The sequence below is a fragment of the Perna viridis genome, chromosome 5 (assembly GCF_037379345.1).
Source record: "Perna viridis isolate PV_CMFRI_1.1 ecotype Kerala chromosome 5, ASM3737934v1, whole genome shotgun sequence".
Taxonomy (NCBI): Eukaryota; Metazoa; Mollusca; class Bivalvia; order Mytilida; family Mytilidae; genus Perna; species Perna viridis.
In genome coordinates, this window is record NC_142449.1 from 40,088,221 (window position 1) to 40,105,308 (window position 17,088).

At 31.1% G+C, this 17,088-nt stretch overlaps 1 protein-coding gene across 2 annotated transcripts; it reads left to right on the top strand.

The window, feature by feature from the left end:
- Positions 1 to 79: 79 nt before the first annotated feature.
- On the top strand, positions 80 to 12,278 carry LOC148617475 (uncharacterized). 2 transcript variants are annotated; one of them, XM_088585178.1, is made up of 9 exons: positions 80 to 191; positions 2,083 to 2,270; positions 2,600 to 2,649; positions 3,171 to 3,229; positions 4,227 to 4,457; positions 8,401 to 8,562; positions 8,980 to 9,063; positions 10,015 to 10,141; positions 10,589 to 12,278. In XM_088585178.1, exons 2-9 carry the CDS (start codon positions 2,101 to 2,103, stop codon positions 11,017 to 11,019), a joined length of 1,314 nt encoding a protein of 437 aa, XP_088441304.1. In that variant the 5' UTR covers positions 80 to 191; positions 2,083 to 2,100; the 3' UTR covers positions 11,020 to 12,278. The 2 variants fall into 2 exon arrangements, with proteins under 2 accessions (XP_088441304.1, XP_088441303.1); XM_088585177.1 differs by lacking the exon at positions 80 to 191 and adding an exon at positions 270 to 417 and having other exon boundaries at positions 10,589 to 11,166.
- Positions 12,279 to 17,088: the final 4,810 nt, after the last annotated feature.

Sequence of the window (17,088 nt, forward strand, 5' to 3'; positions counted from 1 at the left end):
AGATCCAATAAGGACTCATTTGGACGTGTCGGGTTAAGTGCTTAAAATTTTATCTAAAACCACGAGAATTCCGAGTGCATAGTTTTAATATAAACAATATGGCGTCGAAATACTTCAAAAAACGTGAAATGTTTTGACATGTCACAGATCGAGAGAAAAATCCTTTTTCTTTTATACAAAAAGGACTGAAGGTAAGTGTTTATATCGATTCATAATTTCAATATACTTATGAGAAATATTTCTATCGAAGAAACACGTGTTGTCGCCTTGAACTTTTTGTACCGATGCATCACTGAAATTAAGTCGCAGTGTAGTTTTATGGATTGATAAGCCAAGAAATTTACCTTTAACTTGATATTAATTATGTTAGGACATCGTCTCAGTAGCCAAAAACTTGTTGTGAATATGAGCATGAAGGTATATGGCCTTAGAATCAAAGCACTTGCCAAATTGCAGACATTCATTAAACATTATTTAATACCAAGTAAGCGGTGTATACTTTATGGTATCAGTACCGTGAATAATTAAAAAGCTTGCTTTCCCCATAACCAGATAGGAAAACCCAAACCAGGTGTACCTGTATATCCTACAACCTCAATGAAATATGTTTTTGGTTGGGTTTTATTTTTTCTGTTGGTATACTTGAGAAAATGAAGGGAAATTTAGATACATGTTATAATTTAGAGCTCGTATTGCCTTGCAGTGCTTTCTTTTAGCACAAACACATTAACCATACATAATTACATTGTAGATGGTTAAATCTTTACATAAACAGAAAATTTGATTATTATAGCCTAACTGCCTTGATGCTATTACAACTGGGCACAATTTCAAACGATTTAAATTGTTTCTTCTCCTGTATTGCTATTATGTTGCATAACTTGATAATGTTGCTAAATAAAAAAAATCCACTTGATTGCTTATGTTTTCCTGTGAAAAAAGAGGTCATGTGCATTTCATGAATGTTTCAAACAACAAATATTCCATTTTGAAAAATTGCATGATCAAGTGTTTCTCTTGGAAAAATACCCTAGAAAATCATAGAGTAAGTACATTCTTTTCAGTGGGAAAAAAATACCGATTTTATTTAAAAATCCCCAAAAACTTGTAAGTAGACAAAAATAGTTGCTCAAAGTACACAAGTGTATATTTTAACACAGCACAAAATATCACTCTTTGGAGAAGTGATGCTCCTTTTATGGAGGAATTTATAGGGAAAATTAAATCTTTCCTTTCGTCTCAACCTTAATTTTTTACCATTATGCTATGGCTGACTGATTTGTTTACATTGGAAAATGTGGTTTTTAAAGCATTTTAACGCTTGGCTGATACCTTTATACCGAGTAAGTTGTCAAAAGAGAATTAAAAGTATCTGTTCTTTGTGTCAAAATAAGTAATTATGATCATGTTGAGTTTTATGGTCCTCCCAAGTTGTCCCAGTTCACCACAAGTGGGTCTTGCCAATCATGAAAAAAATTAAATTTACAGGGCCTGATCAGAACACAGTTGATACAGGGATATTTTTATTGTATTGGTCCATCTTGAATTTCACCCCATTGTTGAAGTTGATGAGCTTCAATAATTTTAATAAAAATATATTAATGCAAAATTAATTCGTAATTGCGTCCGGTGATACTACATGTTATTATATATTTAAACACCAATTTAGATAGTGCCATATCGTTATGACAAAAACATTATAAGTTGAAATAAATATAGAAATATATGTTCATTGTCTCTATAAATTCATTCATAACACACATGTACATGAACATGTGACAGTATCATGTGAAGTAATGTCAGTGGCTTGATTGACTTTTTGTTGCACTTTAGAATGTTTTAATATAAATATATATTATATTTTGATAAATACTTAAAATTATTTCAAATCTTTGGATATGGAATATGAAGTAGTGTTAATAGAAGGACATATACATGTACCAGAAACCTCCCTTAGCAGGAAGCACAGTCATTTTGGCCTTACAGATAACATGTACAAAATGTACATGTATGTTGTAATTCATTGTAAAAAAAAACTACAATTGTACATATATTTCTATGACACTCATTTAACTATTTCAGAAGTACAGGAAACAAATCATGCAAGCCAAAGGTGTTGTAGAGCCTCTTTACAGTGTACCTGGGAACCCTCACAACACTACAGTACTCCTTGATACCATAGCCAAGTTAAAACAAGATGTTAAACTTTGCCAACAAGAGAAGAATGCAGTTGTTGAACAACTTAACTGTCTAATTTCGTTGATAAAACGGTAAGTTGTATTTCAGTTACATACATGTACATTTATACTTGTATTGCATACAGGTACAAAATATATGCCATTCTTATTTCCACCTTTTAGGAGCTTCGTATATGTACAAATAATTACTTTTTCTGAATTTTTCTTAATTTGGAAATGCCTTTGTTTTAATCATTTTCTTAAATTTATGCACATGCTAAAGATCAATTTGTTATTTCTGTTAACAGAATAAGAGTTTCAGTTTATGTAGGGTGAGATAATTACATATTGAAATATATAATAGCATGGTATAATAATGGTTAAATTTATGTGTTGATTCTGTATATGTCTGTTATGAATAGGTCATGGACTGGGGATCAGAATGCTTCATTACATCTTGCAAATATAGTTGGTAAGGATAGTTTTTTGGTTTTTTTTTAGAAATTATAATATGATTTTTAATACATATTTTAGACACTATTTGTAGTTACATGTACATAAGAATGAATAAAGCTTTTGTAACTTGAGATTATATCTTCCTGCAGAAAAAAAAGTAGTATCAACTACTTACTTAAGTTGGATATGATATTTTTAATATATACATATTTTCCTGATCAGTGTTCTAGGATTTTTCAGAAATTGAGGTTTTGTCGGGGAAATATTCATATAAAATCAACTTTCCCACAGTCAATGACTGCTTTCCTAACAAAACAAATCCTTACAGCATATGAAGTTTTCAACTTACCACGGAAAAGTGTGTAACAAATACCTAACTTTCCCTGACCCAAATTTCATTTGCCCCAGGTAACGGGAAATAGGAATCCTAGAACACTGCTGATACAGTGTTATTATAATACATTTAACCATTTTCTCGTAATTAATCAAACACCATAAATATTGTTCAGTGTTTGAGGTTGTATTTTATTTTAACAGGTATTCCCCCACCAGAGTTTGCAACACCTATCCACCCAACACCAGTGCCTGATAGATCTGTAAGTTATGATACAGTCATAGCAAAATGAATTGAACTTTCTAGCATACTGGACAAAACTCCTTTGGTACAGCTGAAATTTAAAGATATTTTAAAAATCTTTATGGAAAACAATATTTGTGTCCCCTCTTTTAAGCTTTTTAGGTTAAGTTTTAGTCTAGCAAGTTCCATTAAATTTCACTATGACTGCATATATAGTTAAATGGAAAAATTGAATTGTAATAAATCTATTATGTATAAGTTTAACTAATGATGAAGTTTTCAATCTTAGAATAATAAATTCTTACAGATTAATTATTGATAATATGAAATGTTTTTGCTTTTAAATACAATTAAGGTGTATTCATTACATCAACCCTTTAATTAATTGCCTGTATGGGAGGCAGATATTTTTTTGTAATAAATTACATGTATTCAAATATTCAAATCCATATACATGTAACTTTTCCTTGATCATGCATTCATTGTAATTACATTTAATATTTTAATGAAATCAAATTTTGTGAGAACATGCAATCCCTTTAATGTAATAAGTACTTAGTTAATTAGTGATTAATGACACTAATAGTGAAATGAATGCACCAAGTACACTGTCAATTTTGATATCTGGAGTGTAGAATATTAAAATTCCCAAATCACCATTGGTAAATGAACTTAAGAAATTTTATGGGCATTTTAAGAAGATATATAGATAAATTTGTGTGAGTTCGTGTAAATATTTTTTTTTTATAGAAAAAACATGAATATCTACATGTTACTACTTGTATAGCCTTTAATGACTTTATTCTGTGCAACTCTTTCAATCACTGAAATTTTCTTTATTATATTCTATAATATTTAATACTTTTTGAACTCTCAATGTAAGGTAAGTATAATTTTGTTGTTTTCTTTGTAAATACATCCCTGGTTTTAGCTGTTATACATGAAATATTATTCTCTTAGTTTGCATGATCCTTAGGTTGAGCTATACTTACACACTATGCCGTTAATATTTATAGACCAGAGCTATTATTTTATGGGAAAGACTGGCTATCAAGTTGCTGGACAGAAATTACGCAGAAATTCAGGAAGAGATTCGTCAGCGACAAATGTTATATATGCAGAATAGACAGCTATATATGGATGAAATCTTACATTCCCATCAAATGGACATGGCCAAAGCTCCTAACAGGAAAAATCCAAAAACGTATGAAGAGGTTGATCGGAGGTTTATTAATGCATACAGCAAGGTAAACATTTGGTACTGTCATCTTATAGAGTGAAGATGCTTTCACTGCTGTTTTTACAAGGTTATGACAGAGTAACTTTGAAAAGCTATTAAGTTAACAATAATGAATTTATTTTTTTTTTAATTGGGTCACAGTGGGTCAAACTTTATTTCACTTTACTTTAAATTACTTGAATAGCTGTTAGATCCAACTATAAGTCAGGTTTTAAGATTCACCTTTCCAAAAGATTCAATAGCACTCTAAAAGTTACATTTTTTTGCATTTTGAATACCCAAGCACCATACATATTGAAGGTCTTGTTAGAAATTTTGCTTAAAAGTTCTACCTACCAAAACAAAGTTTGCTGACATTCAACTGAAAATGTACAAATGTACCTATCTCAAGAAATGAATATAAATGTCTCACCAAGACTTTCTTTATTGCAAAATCTGCAGCTGTAAAATATCAGTAGGATGAGGACCTGTCTTCATTTTGAAATACATGTAGTTGAAATTGCACAATAGAGAAAAGATTATAAATCGGAAAAATCTTATCTGCTGTTTTTAATTCTCAGACAATTAGTATTAATTTAAGTAGACTAAGCAAGACTACAGCTTACACATATGTGATATTGCTTCATTTAGTTTCACAAAGGTGGTATTGTAAGAGAGCACGGTAATACAAGCACACACAGTAATAGAATGACCCCTAGAGTAAGTTATAGGTGTAAACATGGATTTGTACAGCAAAATTTATACTGTAATTTCTCTTAATGTTTGTTTTTATACCCGGCCACAAAAAGTGGCAATGAATTTATATACTCTAACCAGTTTTTTTTTATTTCAATTGTTCCAAAACCAGCTTTGTTTGTTTTTTATTTCAATCATTCAAACTTTGTTCATATAGTTATTGAGTATCATAAAATTCTGACCAAATTACAATTTCAGTTTGATCAGATTGTTCACACAAAAGCCAGTTTTGCCCTCAGACATTTTTTGAAATTTGGTGGGGTGTCATTTAATATTCCATTAGATGCTTTTTTTAAATGTTTTGGTTTTTCTTTTAATAAAATGGTTAGGGTATATGTATTCATAGCAACTATAACATATTTCATAGATAATTCCTATGTTATCAGTATATCATTAATTCCATTCAAGACTATATAAGCAGAGAAAAACACTGTCTTTTAGAAAGACAATTGTAGTATATTTATATTTCAAAGCTTGCTGCTAATTTTTATTCATATATTAGCAAGTCACACCTATATCTAAGAAATACACTTTGAACATATCATTCAGGGGTTTAAATTAACTCTTGTCTAAGGTTATAGACCCTCTATTTCTGATGCAGGTTCATTGAAATTTCATTAACCTTAGTTCTGGTCCTACCATGTTTAATGTTTATTATTTAATGTTTTTATTGAGGACATTTTCTTCTAGTAGACCTGTTATTTTTGGTGCAAGAAAAGTCTATTATCTACTAAAAAAGAGTAATCAAGGGAACCAAGGTTATAACGGTAAACAAAAGAATGTAATCCAGGGACAAAGACCAGACTTGGAAAACAGACATACACAACAAAGAACATAAAGTAACTAAAATTATACATACAAAGTAACAAAAGTAAATGAGCAACTCGGACTCCACTAAAAACTGGGAGCATGGACCAGGTGCACCGGTAGGGTAAATGTCCTCTGCTTTTCTAGAAACACCCTCGGAGTTGCTCATAAAAAGTCAAGTCAGCATATTTTGTGGAGTTTTCATTACTATGTAAAATGTAGTATTTTTAAAAATTTTGCTGTACTATCAATTCATGTTTTGTAGGGTGTTTTTAGATTTCATGTCATAGATAAAAAAATTGTTGTTCAAAAACTAATGTTTTGTGTTTCATATTAGTAGATCCATAATAGTTTGTATAATGATGGTTGTAGAATAGATTGTTTGTCCTTTTGTAAACAATTAGGTTTTAAATTACCAGTATTTATTTGTATTTATTGCCTATCGGTCTATCACTTAAATTCCCTCTAGCTACAGTCAGCTTGGTTGAAGCAATGATGGCATATTGACAAATGAACAAATTATACATGTATTGTATACATGTTTCATGCATTTACATGCATACATGTACATGTATGTAATGAAACTTGTCTAAACCAAACTCCTTTTGGCCCAAGATTTGTCTGGTTTAGAGAGGAGTTCAGTGTACAGAGGTTTAAAATGTATTGAAATTGATATCAGGGGACTCAAGAGGGAATCTTGTTTGGAAGGATTTCCATTTTATTAAGGGTTCAGTTTAAACAAGTTTTACTGTATTTCTTAAAGAGATAGAACAGTGCTCATTGGCAAAGCACAACTCATTAGTCATTCTTTAAAAAAATGTACCACAATGCTTATTGTGTTCTGATCAAATTTAATTTTAGATAGCCTGGTAAAAGAAGTTAATCTCTGTAATTTACAACAGGGGTGTGGTTTCTGAATCTGAATTGGGCACAGTGAGAATGACCCCTTGCCAGGGTGTTCTGGGGCAGTCATAAAATACCATATTTAAAAAAAAATGACTAGAATTTTAGGTACAGCATGCCTTACCACAGAAAATTTGTGGTATGGCACTAGCTGTACCTGCTGTACCAGGCGCTACACCCCTGGTATACAAATTATTGACCTTTCGTCAACAGCGTTATTTATGTCATCTTTGTAAAATATGCAAATTAATTTTGATATTGTAGCAGCAGTGCAGTGTAGTGGATATATTTTAATGGTAGAATATTTTTATGTATATGCATGTACATGGTTGTCAGTTATAAGTTATCTGCACTAATTTTATTTTACACTGTGAAAAGAATACACATGGTTTACTGCTATTCAGAGATTAGATTGAACTCCTTTGCTTGGGTAAAGAAGCTCTGTACCCAAGGTTAACTGTTTCAGATGAAATTTAGAGGGTCAAACAATTACACATTAGCATACAATGTACTAGAAAAAAAACACCATCAAGGATTTAGAAAACAATTGCTGTTTAGCCTTTCATTGAGTTATATTTAATGTCAGCAGGAGTTAATTTTATTGGAACATTCCTATTTTTGTAGTTATTTTATTGTGAAATTTAGGCCAATGAAAGTTTGGCTTAGCAGTTTTTTCATGCCAAAACTTCTTTTTAGAAAGTAGATTGTTTCCTTTTTTTAATTGTAGAACTCTGTCAATGTTTTTTTTTCACTAGAACTTTTGAGCTTTAACAGTTTATGTATATACATGTATAAATAATTTTACGTGTTTTTAATTGAATTATATGGCATATTTAAGAGACTGTGAAGAATAAGTACTTTTGTAGCTTAAACAGGTTCCATATTCTAAAAAAAACAAAAAACAACTCTCTATTTTCAATGATACAACAGCGATTTCTCTTTAGAATTTCTACACATAACTATCATCTTATTTCTAATTGTTTTTTTTATTTTTCATTTATGCCCTTGCATTATAGTGGTAGTTATAAAAAAGAAAATTGAAGCATGAAATGATTGTACACATTATATCACTTTTTAAAGGTATTTGGGATTTCCTTTTTTCACAACAATTATTCACTGCATTTACGTCATGAGAATTTTTATTTTAATTTTCGTTGAACTTCCTTTGCAAGCTAACAAACTCATTTTCATCTATTTTTTCACATCCCTAAACCTTTGGTTTTAACTTTTGAAATTTTTGATCACAGAGTAGTCACATGGTATGTAAAAAATGATGTGAAATGTATTGCTTATCATACACATAAAAGAGAAAATTTGGTTGTTTGAACAGTAACCAGCAATTTGATTTCTCATCAAATTCTGTTTTAGACATATAAAGTTCATATTACGGACTGAAGCATATTTTTTTGCACACTCATGCCCCAAATTTTTAAAATTTTTTGACAGTACTTGTTTATTTTTCTTTATAAGATTGTGATATTTATATATCTATTTTATTCTTTTAGAACAAGCAGACAGGGAATATGAAACAAAGAGTAAAGTCTGCACCAGTGAGACCTAGAACAGCTAAAGATATGGTACATGGTGCTAATATGAAGGTCAAAGATCTGTTTTCTCCTGCTAAAAATGGAGACCAACAATTTCCATTAGCTCCTACCACAAAACCAGTTAGTAAAGTACTATGTTTTTCCCTTACAGAAACATACAAATACTTGTTTTGGTTCACAGTCATGATTGTACATTTACAACAATTCTTCATCTTCAAGAGACTTGTAGGTCATATATGAGCTTGGTGAATGGATTGCAAAAGTTCATAAAGTCACTATAATGCAAAAATCATTAAATTGTTTGATGTCAAAAGCATATGTCCCCTGTCTCTCTACTTTTGCAGTGTAACCCAACCCCCCAAAAGTAAGAAAAATCACAATTTGTCTTGCATATATATGTTTTGTATCAACTCGGTTTTATTTCAATTGAGAAAGTGAGGAAGGACAGCAATAGCTTAATGGTAGATTGAATGCTGACAAGACTGAATATCTTTTAAAGGTTTCATTTATTTCTATTCATTTTTGTTTCTCTTTTAGTTGGATTCTATGCACATTGTCAACAGTGGGTTTGGTGCAACAAAAGACCGATTAGGATATGACGATCCCCAAAGATATGGCCAGGTACATGTGTAATACGTCTGTTTAAATTGCCGACTCATTTGTTTACTCTGTAAGAATATATAAGGAGTATATAACCAAAACATATGTACACTGAAGACAATGTCACTCATTGAAATGCATCAAATGCAGGGGCAGATCCAGGATTTCAGGTTAAGGAAGGGCCATAAATATACCGGTAATTAAAATGGAGCAAGGCAAGAAATTTGGACTTTTGGCGGGATAGAATTTATGAAAAATTAAATTTTCATACAAAAAAAATTCTAGATGCAGCCGAGAAGGTATATGCTGGGTCTACATTACCCTTTTGAATTGTCATAGAAACCTAAGCAATTTAAGCAAAGTTTGCATCAGGTAGCAAAAATGCATTCAAAGTGCTGTAAAGCATAGTACATTTGTATAATATTGGGCTAAATAATTGAATACCTCTGTCAAACTCACATATATCCAACCATATAATTGTTACATTGATAGATTGACATTAATCAAGTAGTTCATGATGCCCAGAAGGTCTTATGGTAATATTATACATGCCACCAAATATATTATCTGGACCAAATCATGGCTGCATGAGGTCCCTTTTTTATTTGCTGCATTAATTTTGTTCAAATTAATTTTATCTTCCACTCTGGAATATTCATATGGATGATAAGTGAAAATCAATACGTCACAGTTGTTTTCATTTCATAGCTATGCAGTCCATTTTAAGTTAGTATATACATCAAAGATAAACAAATGAAAACCTTAAAGTGTAATACATATCATGTATAAGCATTTATTATATAATTCATTTTTTTGGTCCACTCAGTCATTTTCTTGGTTCTAAAGCCACTTTTCTTGAAAACTATTGCAACACAAAAGAGACAAGGAAAGACTAAAGATCAAGCAATTTTTGTTTTGTCGAGTATAAATTAACGTTCTCATATTCTTTGTAATTATGTAATTATTTTGCAGAAAAACTTGTTTGACCTAGATGCTGTTTTTGGACCAGACTCTGAGAATAGGAAACCAACAAGGCCAGTTAGTGCATTTGTACCTAGAGGTCAACAATCTAGGTCACGACCTCAAAGTGGAAACACAGGTACCATTTATATGACATACATACTGGTCTGTTTGTAATTTAAAGAAAAAAGAAATGTGTTTTCATATTTCTTCATCTTATCATAGATTTCTGTAAAATGAAAAATTTGACTTGTTTAGCGTTGTAGGTAATTGGAAGGACTTTATCTCATTTTTTGCATCTGTTGAAATGGTTTGTTGTTAAGCACTATCAACTCCCACACTGTTAGAGCATGGGTGTACTGGTTTATATTAACTGCTAGTTATCTGCAACCAATTCTTTTTATACATTCCTAACTGCGTATAGATGTGTAATTATTTTTATCGTCTGGATAGTTAAATGATAAAATCTCTTGTCAGAGGCTTGAAATGTTCAGGCCAACTTTTTCTCCTATAGAAATGCAAAGGCATAGTGCTTTCAGAGAAAGAGTTTGTACCATGAAACTTTAAATCATTTTTCTCATTTCAGCTTTTATAACCCAGAAGGCTGAAAGACCACTGAAGTATGAGACAACAAGACCAGTATCAGGAAAAGGTCAAGGTAAAAAGAATGGGTCATGGTTAAAATCAACAAGTGAAATAAATCTTGGCAAAATGAAAGAAGAAATTAGAGTTCAAACGGAGGAGAAAATTGATGGTAGTGAGGAAGAAAATGAAATCAACAATAATAATAATTCTGGATATCATGTTGGAGATGATTGTGACTCTGATTTCGATTATGAGGCATTTAGTAAGGCACCAATGAAAGTTCGAGTCAATTCTGCACCTAAACGACCAGCCCATATAGATAAGTTTGTTACAGACTTACAAACCATGGAAGACATGGAAAAAGACTTTAAGAAAAGTGCAATATCGCTACAGAAAAAGTTAGGCATTGATATGAATGGGATGATATTGTAATTAGTGAATTTTTTTATTACTTGCTTTATATTTTATATGTAAGATTTTCACTTTGTGAATGTGATGGTTTTTTTTTCTTTTTTGGCCATTAGTAAGCACACCAATGTATGATTTTTTTATTTATAAATCTGCAGTGGGGTTAAAAAATCTTAAATTTAACTTAGGTGTTGATGTTACAATGTAGTGACTTGTCTCCAATTCTTCTCTCAAACTTTTTTTTTAACTGAGGTTCTTTAAGAAGGCCCTGGAATGCTAACAATTTTGCTTTTCTTCTTTTAATGAATATCATGGATTTATATTTCGCTTATGACTTTTTAATGGAGATTTCTGGAACTTTTTGTTTAGTTCATTTGTCTGAAGAAATGATCTGAAATTACATTTATTACAACCCAAATGACTTTCTTGGTAATGAGCTTTGTTCCAAGGTGGTATTTAGCAGCAGAAATGGAATTTGCCTTTTTAAAATTTTTGTTCGGAAGCTTTTTCATTATGTAGCACAGGAGTATAAACCTATATATTTCATTATACTTTACATAATACAGAGTTTGATTATGAAAAACAATCTTTACTGTTAAATAATACCAACTTATACCTCAGGCAACAATTTCACAAAAAGTCGTAAGCGCAAAGTTGGTCGTAAATAATGATGTCATAACAGAAAATAGCATTGTTACGTCATAACTTGCGATCAATTTTACACTTGCAACTTTTTTGTGAAACAGACGCCAGGACACTACAAGGTTTAGCAATACAATGAAACCTGTCTTAACCAACCTTTGAAATTAGTTCAGTTTACACAGGTGTTCACATTACCAAGGTTCAAATACAGTTGTACTTGTATAAAGGGACTTTGAAATATGTCTGGTTCAGACAGGTTTTTAGATTATTCAGGGTTTGATTTAGGCTGGTTTCACTGTATTTAAAAAAATCAAATAAAATCTGAGAATATTCTTCACAGTTCCATGGTACAGGAATTAAAAAGTGAATTTGTCATAAGATTATTCTGTCCAAGTAAGTAACAAGATTTTATTTGAATTAATCTTTGTCTCAGAACTGGACATTAGAAATGGTTAATTTAAAAAATGTAAAAAAAGTTGCCCATTTCATTATGAATCTCATTCAACCGATAGTTTCCTAATAGTATATGTGTTCAATTTTCATTGTGAGGGGTTGTGCTTTATACAAGTAATTGGCATATGACACACTATGCATGCAGAGTAAATGAAATTAATGATTTTGTAAAAAAAAAAAAAATAAAACAATCAATGGAGCTCATGTACAATTGATGAATCATGTATATATATTACCAGTCAATAAGTAATAAATGACATATATGGATGAGTTAGCTGTTAAAATTTGAAGTTTTTCTTTATGTCATTAAGATGGTAAGGTTATTTCCCTTATACCTAACATTACAATAGGGTATAAAAGTCTCGTTCTAGTTTCATTTTCTTTATCAGAATTTACGACATAGAACGTATTGAAAACCGAAGACCGATCTGCACTTTATTGTTTACTTCCGGGTACTCGGAACGCTGTATAACAATGCAAAATCTTCTATTTTATGTTTTTTTCTTAATACCTTTATACAGAAAGATATTTGTTATTTTTTATCGGTATTTTTTTTACACAAAAAGATGTTTTGCCCACACCACTGATCTCAACACTCTTTAAATGACAAGTCTCCATGCTTTTGAGTGGTAGACTAGGACCCAATCTCATGAAATCACAGGGTCACGTGACGAGACTTACATACCTTATATTAATGATTAGGAACTTAACATATTACATTTTTTTTTGTAATTTTATGCAAATTTGCAATTGATACATTCATCCAAAAAATTACAAAAGTGAAGCATTTTTATACAATAATTTTTTACATACTTTTGGAGAATGACTCTGCCAATAATAACATTTTGTCTCTCAAAATTACCCCTTTTCATACATTTTTGATAGTTTATGGAAAAATAGAAAATTCAGTCTGCGTTTTTTTCATAGCAAAATTAGGAAGTATATTGTCACTTGTCATGCCCGTGGAAATATGTAATTGCAAAATTAAGTAGCACTCCAATTAAGAATCACGCAAAATGTGATTCATGGTTGGAAAGCCTACATATTTTTAATTTTGATTTCTTCAATTTCTTTCCTTACATGATTCTTAGCTGAACTCGTTTCCTACTATTAGAATCCAGTTATTTTGCTTCATTTTGTGTGTTCTACACAATTATATTGTCCACATTTCACACAATATTTTGTATACATTTCAGTTATAATTTATTTTTTTTATGGTTGTCATTTGTATGCTGCGGTTAGAGTTCAGGGATTTTCTAAAGCCATTTATGTGATCAATATTAAATTGATATTTCAGTGAGACTCTACTATTTTGGGTGTACATTCCTTATTTTTAAAAAAAAAAAAAGCTTTCAAAAAACAATTTTCTAGATAATGTATAATTCATTTACAGTAAAAAATGTATACTGATAATTTAGAACCAAGTTTCATAATAGTAGTAATAAAGTCATCCCATTCCATTATATATTTTGTATTGTGTCATGCTTTAGTGTTCATTTTAGGGGCTAGTCAGCTGAGAAATAAAATACATGTAAACTGTAAGTAAATATTTAACTAATTTTATAACATATAAATATGTCATAACTTTACAAAATTAATAAGTAAATATTGTAGTATTTAGAAGTTTACTAAGAAAACTGCATTTGACAGGCCAAAAGACTTCTGATGATTTACATTTTTTTTCTTTCAAAGTTGATGACTGTTTTTGTAAAACAGATCTGTCTTCGTTGAAGATAATATTAATCGCTTCTATGTCACTTCACTTAAACTACTACAGTGAAACCTACCAAGACTTCTTTAGTAAATTAAAATTGGTTGGCTTAGTCAGATATTCAGTGTACCAAGGTCCATAATATATTTCACTGAAACCTACCAAGACTTCTTTAGTGAATTAAAATTGGTTTGGTTTAGACAGATATTCAGTGTACCAAGGTCCATAATATATTTAACTGAAACCTACCAAGACTACTGTAGTGATTTAAAATTGGTTGGTTTAGACAGATATTCAGTGTACCAAGGTCCATAATATATTTAACTGAAACCTACCAAGACTACTGTAGTGATTTAAAATTGGTTGGTTTAGACAGATATTCAGTGTACCAAGGTCCCAAATATATTTCAATGAAACCTACCAAGACCTCTGTAGTGAATTAAAATCGGTTGGTTTAGACAGATATTCAGTGTACCAAGGTCCCAAACCTATTTCACTTAAACTTACCAAGACTTCTTTAGTGAATTAAAATTGGTTTGGTTTAGACAGATATTAAGTGTACCAAGGTCCCAAATATATTTCACTGAAACCTACCAAGACTTCTTTAGTAAATTGAAATTGGTTGATTTAAACAGATATTCAGTGTACCAACAGGGGCGGATTTGAGTTTAAGGGGGAGGGGGTGTAAATTGAATTAAGTGCCGTGCAAAACAAGGCAAAGAATATGATGGGGTGAACTTGTGATGAAAATATTTTTTCTTACCGATTTAGGGGGGCGTACGCCCGGTATGCCAGTCCACGCCTGCCAAGGTCCCAAATATATTTAATGGTTTAAAGGGACTTTAAAAGTTTCTGGTTTTGACAGGTTTTTTATTTATTTTTTTTTTAATGGTTTGGTTTAGGCAGGTATTTCATTTTAAATCTATAATACAATTTTAAGTAAAATAACCTGTAGGTACATAGTGCATGTTTGAGTTTATATTAATGTTGATTAATGATTAAGTGTCAGTCCTTGAAAGAATCAGGCAGTAGCACAATATGATATGAAAAAACCCATCATTTTGATAGTGTAATTTGACTATTTGCACCATTAGAAGCAAAGAAAACAAACAAGATTTTCCACATCATGCTGAACTACTGAGTTACAAGTTCATTGAAATACACTAAAAATGAACATTTCAAGGACAGATAAGTCTGTCGAAAACCTCATTTTTCTAAGGTTCTATTGAAACATTCTGCACAAAGCCAGTGATGCAGATGTCAAATAATGGTCTTTTCAGACAGAGAAAGTATCCTTGAGTGATTTTACATTGTCAGATCAGTGGGGTCTTGACATGCATGTTTCTGATTTTTCCCATTTTGCCTGATTCTTACAAACACTTACACTTAATAACTCTTATTAAATAATCTATAATAAAATAACCTAAACCTCACTATTACTTCTCTTTATATTTCCTGTATGATTTTTTGGTAAAATATATGTATGTCTCATTTAATTTTTTTTATATGTTGCCAAACAGATTTTGTGATTTGCATTTGTGCTTCATATTCAGTTTTATCCAGGAATTATATTTTTGCCAAACAGATCTATTGATGGTATGTGTTTTTAGGTTAGAGTATATTTTTTCTATTTGTTGACTTTTGTTATTGTCTAGGTTATGATAAAAATAAATGATATATGATTGTAAGTTTTTTTTTATTAATCATAAGTCCTGGTAAAGTGTAAGAGGGATTGAGTTAAATAGTACTAGCAGATGTTTGCCCATTAAAGAAAATCGCTGTCTTTTTTTTTTAATTTCGAGTTGTAGGTAAAACATTGAATTGAAATACTTCATTTCTGCGTCACCAATGGTTAAAACAGGTGTAGCAGCCACTCGACTCCATCTACCTATTGATCCATTTCCCTGTCATACTTAGAGGTATCTACTATGTGAAAAGTGCACAAACAATTATATTGAAGATGTGTACCTCCTATTACGGACGAATTTGATTTTTTTATTACATTCTAAGCATATGGAATCGGTCCATTGTTTCAGCAGTATATGCCATAATTAGTACATTACTTTACTCGACTGCAGTTTTTTAATTTGCTTAGAGAGTAATCAAGGGAACCAAGGTTATAGTGGCAATCAAAAGAATGTAATCCAAGGACAAAGACCAGACATGGAACCATAACGGACTTACACAGCAAAGAACATAAAGTAACTAAAATCATACATACAAAGTAACAAAAGCAAATGAGCAACTTGGGCTTAGTGTTTATAAAAAAATTAAAGATGATATTACCACAGCCAATTTTGAGAATAGTAATGAAACGGGGACAACCAGTAATCAAGGGAACCAAGATTCTAGCGCAGATCAAAAGAATGTTTTCCAGGGACAAAGTCCAGACATGGAAAACACACACACAACAAACAGCATAAATAATACAAAGTTAAAAAAGTAAATGAGCAATCGGACTCCACTAAAAACTGGGAGCCGGTGCATCTGTATGGTAAGCTTAAGGGTTTATGAAGGTATACAAAAATAAAATTTGATTGTAAGTAAAGCTGACAGTAAAAAAAACAAATATTCCAATTCATTGTAATCCACTCAGTTCCGGAAAGGTAAATAAAGGGTGCAATATAGAAACAAAACTTGTATTTTTATAACAAATGCAAAAGCTGTATTTGTTTAAAACGCGTGATTTGTAGATATATTATAGGCTAAAAACCACTAATTCCACTTTCCATAGGCTTCTATGCTAATTTCACAATATTCAATGGCTTCTCTGGACTTTACCTTAACTTTAACCTGCAGAGGACTATATATCAGCATGATTCTACATATGTCAGCTCACAATCCGCAGAATGGCATGTGGGGTTAGCAGACTTGCAGTGCAGTACTGGTCACCGGAAGTGAAGGGTCTATAAATAGCATGGGAAATCCCAGTGTTTTCACAAGATAGGGGTATATTTAAAAATCATTATAGAGATTAGGCTTCACATCACAAGAAGCAAAATGCACCTATAAAATGTACAGAAATGACTTTCCTTTCAGAAATTGTTTAAATTTTTTAAATAAGATGAGAACTTTTTTCACAGCACTATGAGGAACAGGGGTAATTTCTGCGTAGGACTATTTTTGCGTACGTTCCAAATGCTCATTGGTTGAATTGGTGGTCTGTAACCTTATAGTGAAGACTACCCTAAGTTAACTAATTCGTTGTCCTGAAGCTAAGATAAAAAAAATTATCAGGCATAAAAATGATGCCTTAAAGACCATCATTAGATAAATTTATCAACGGG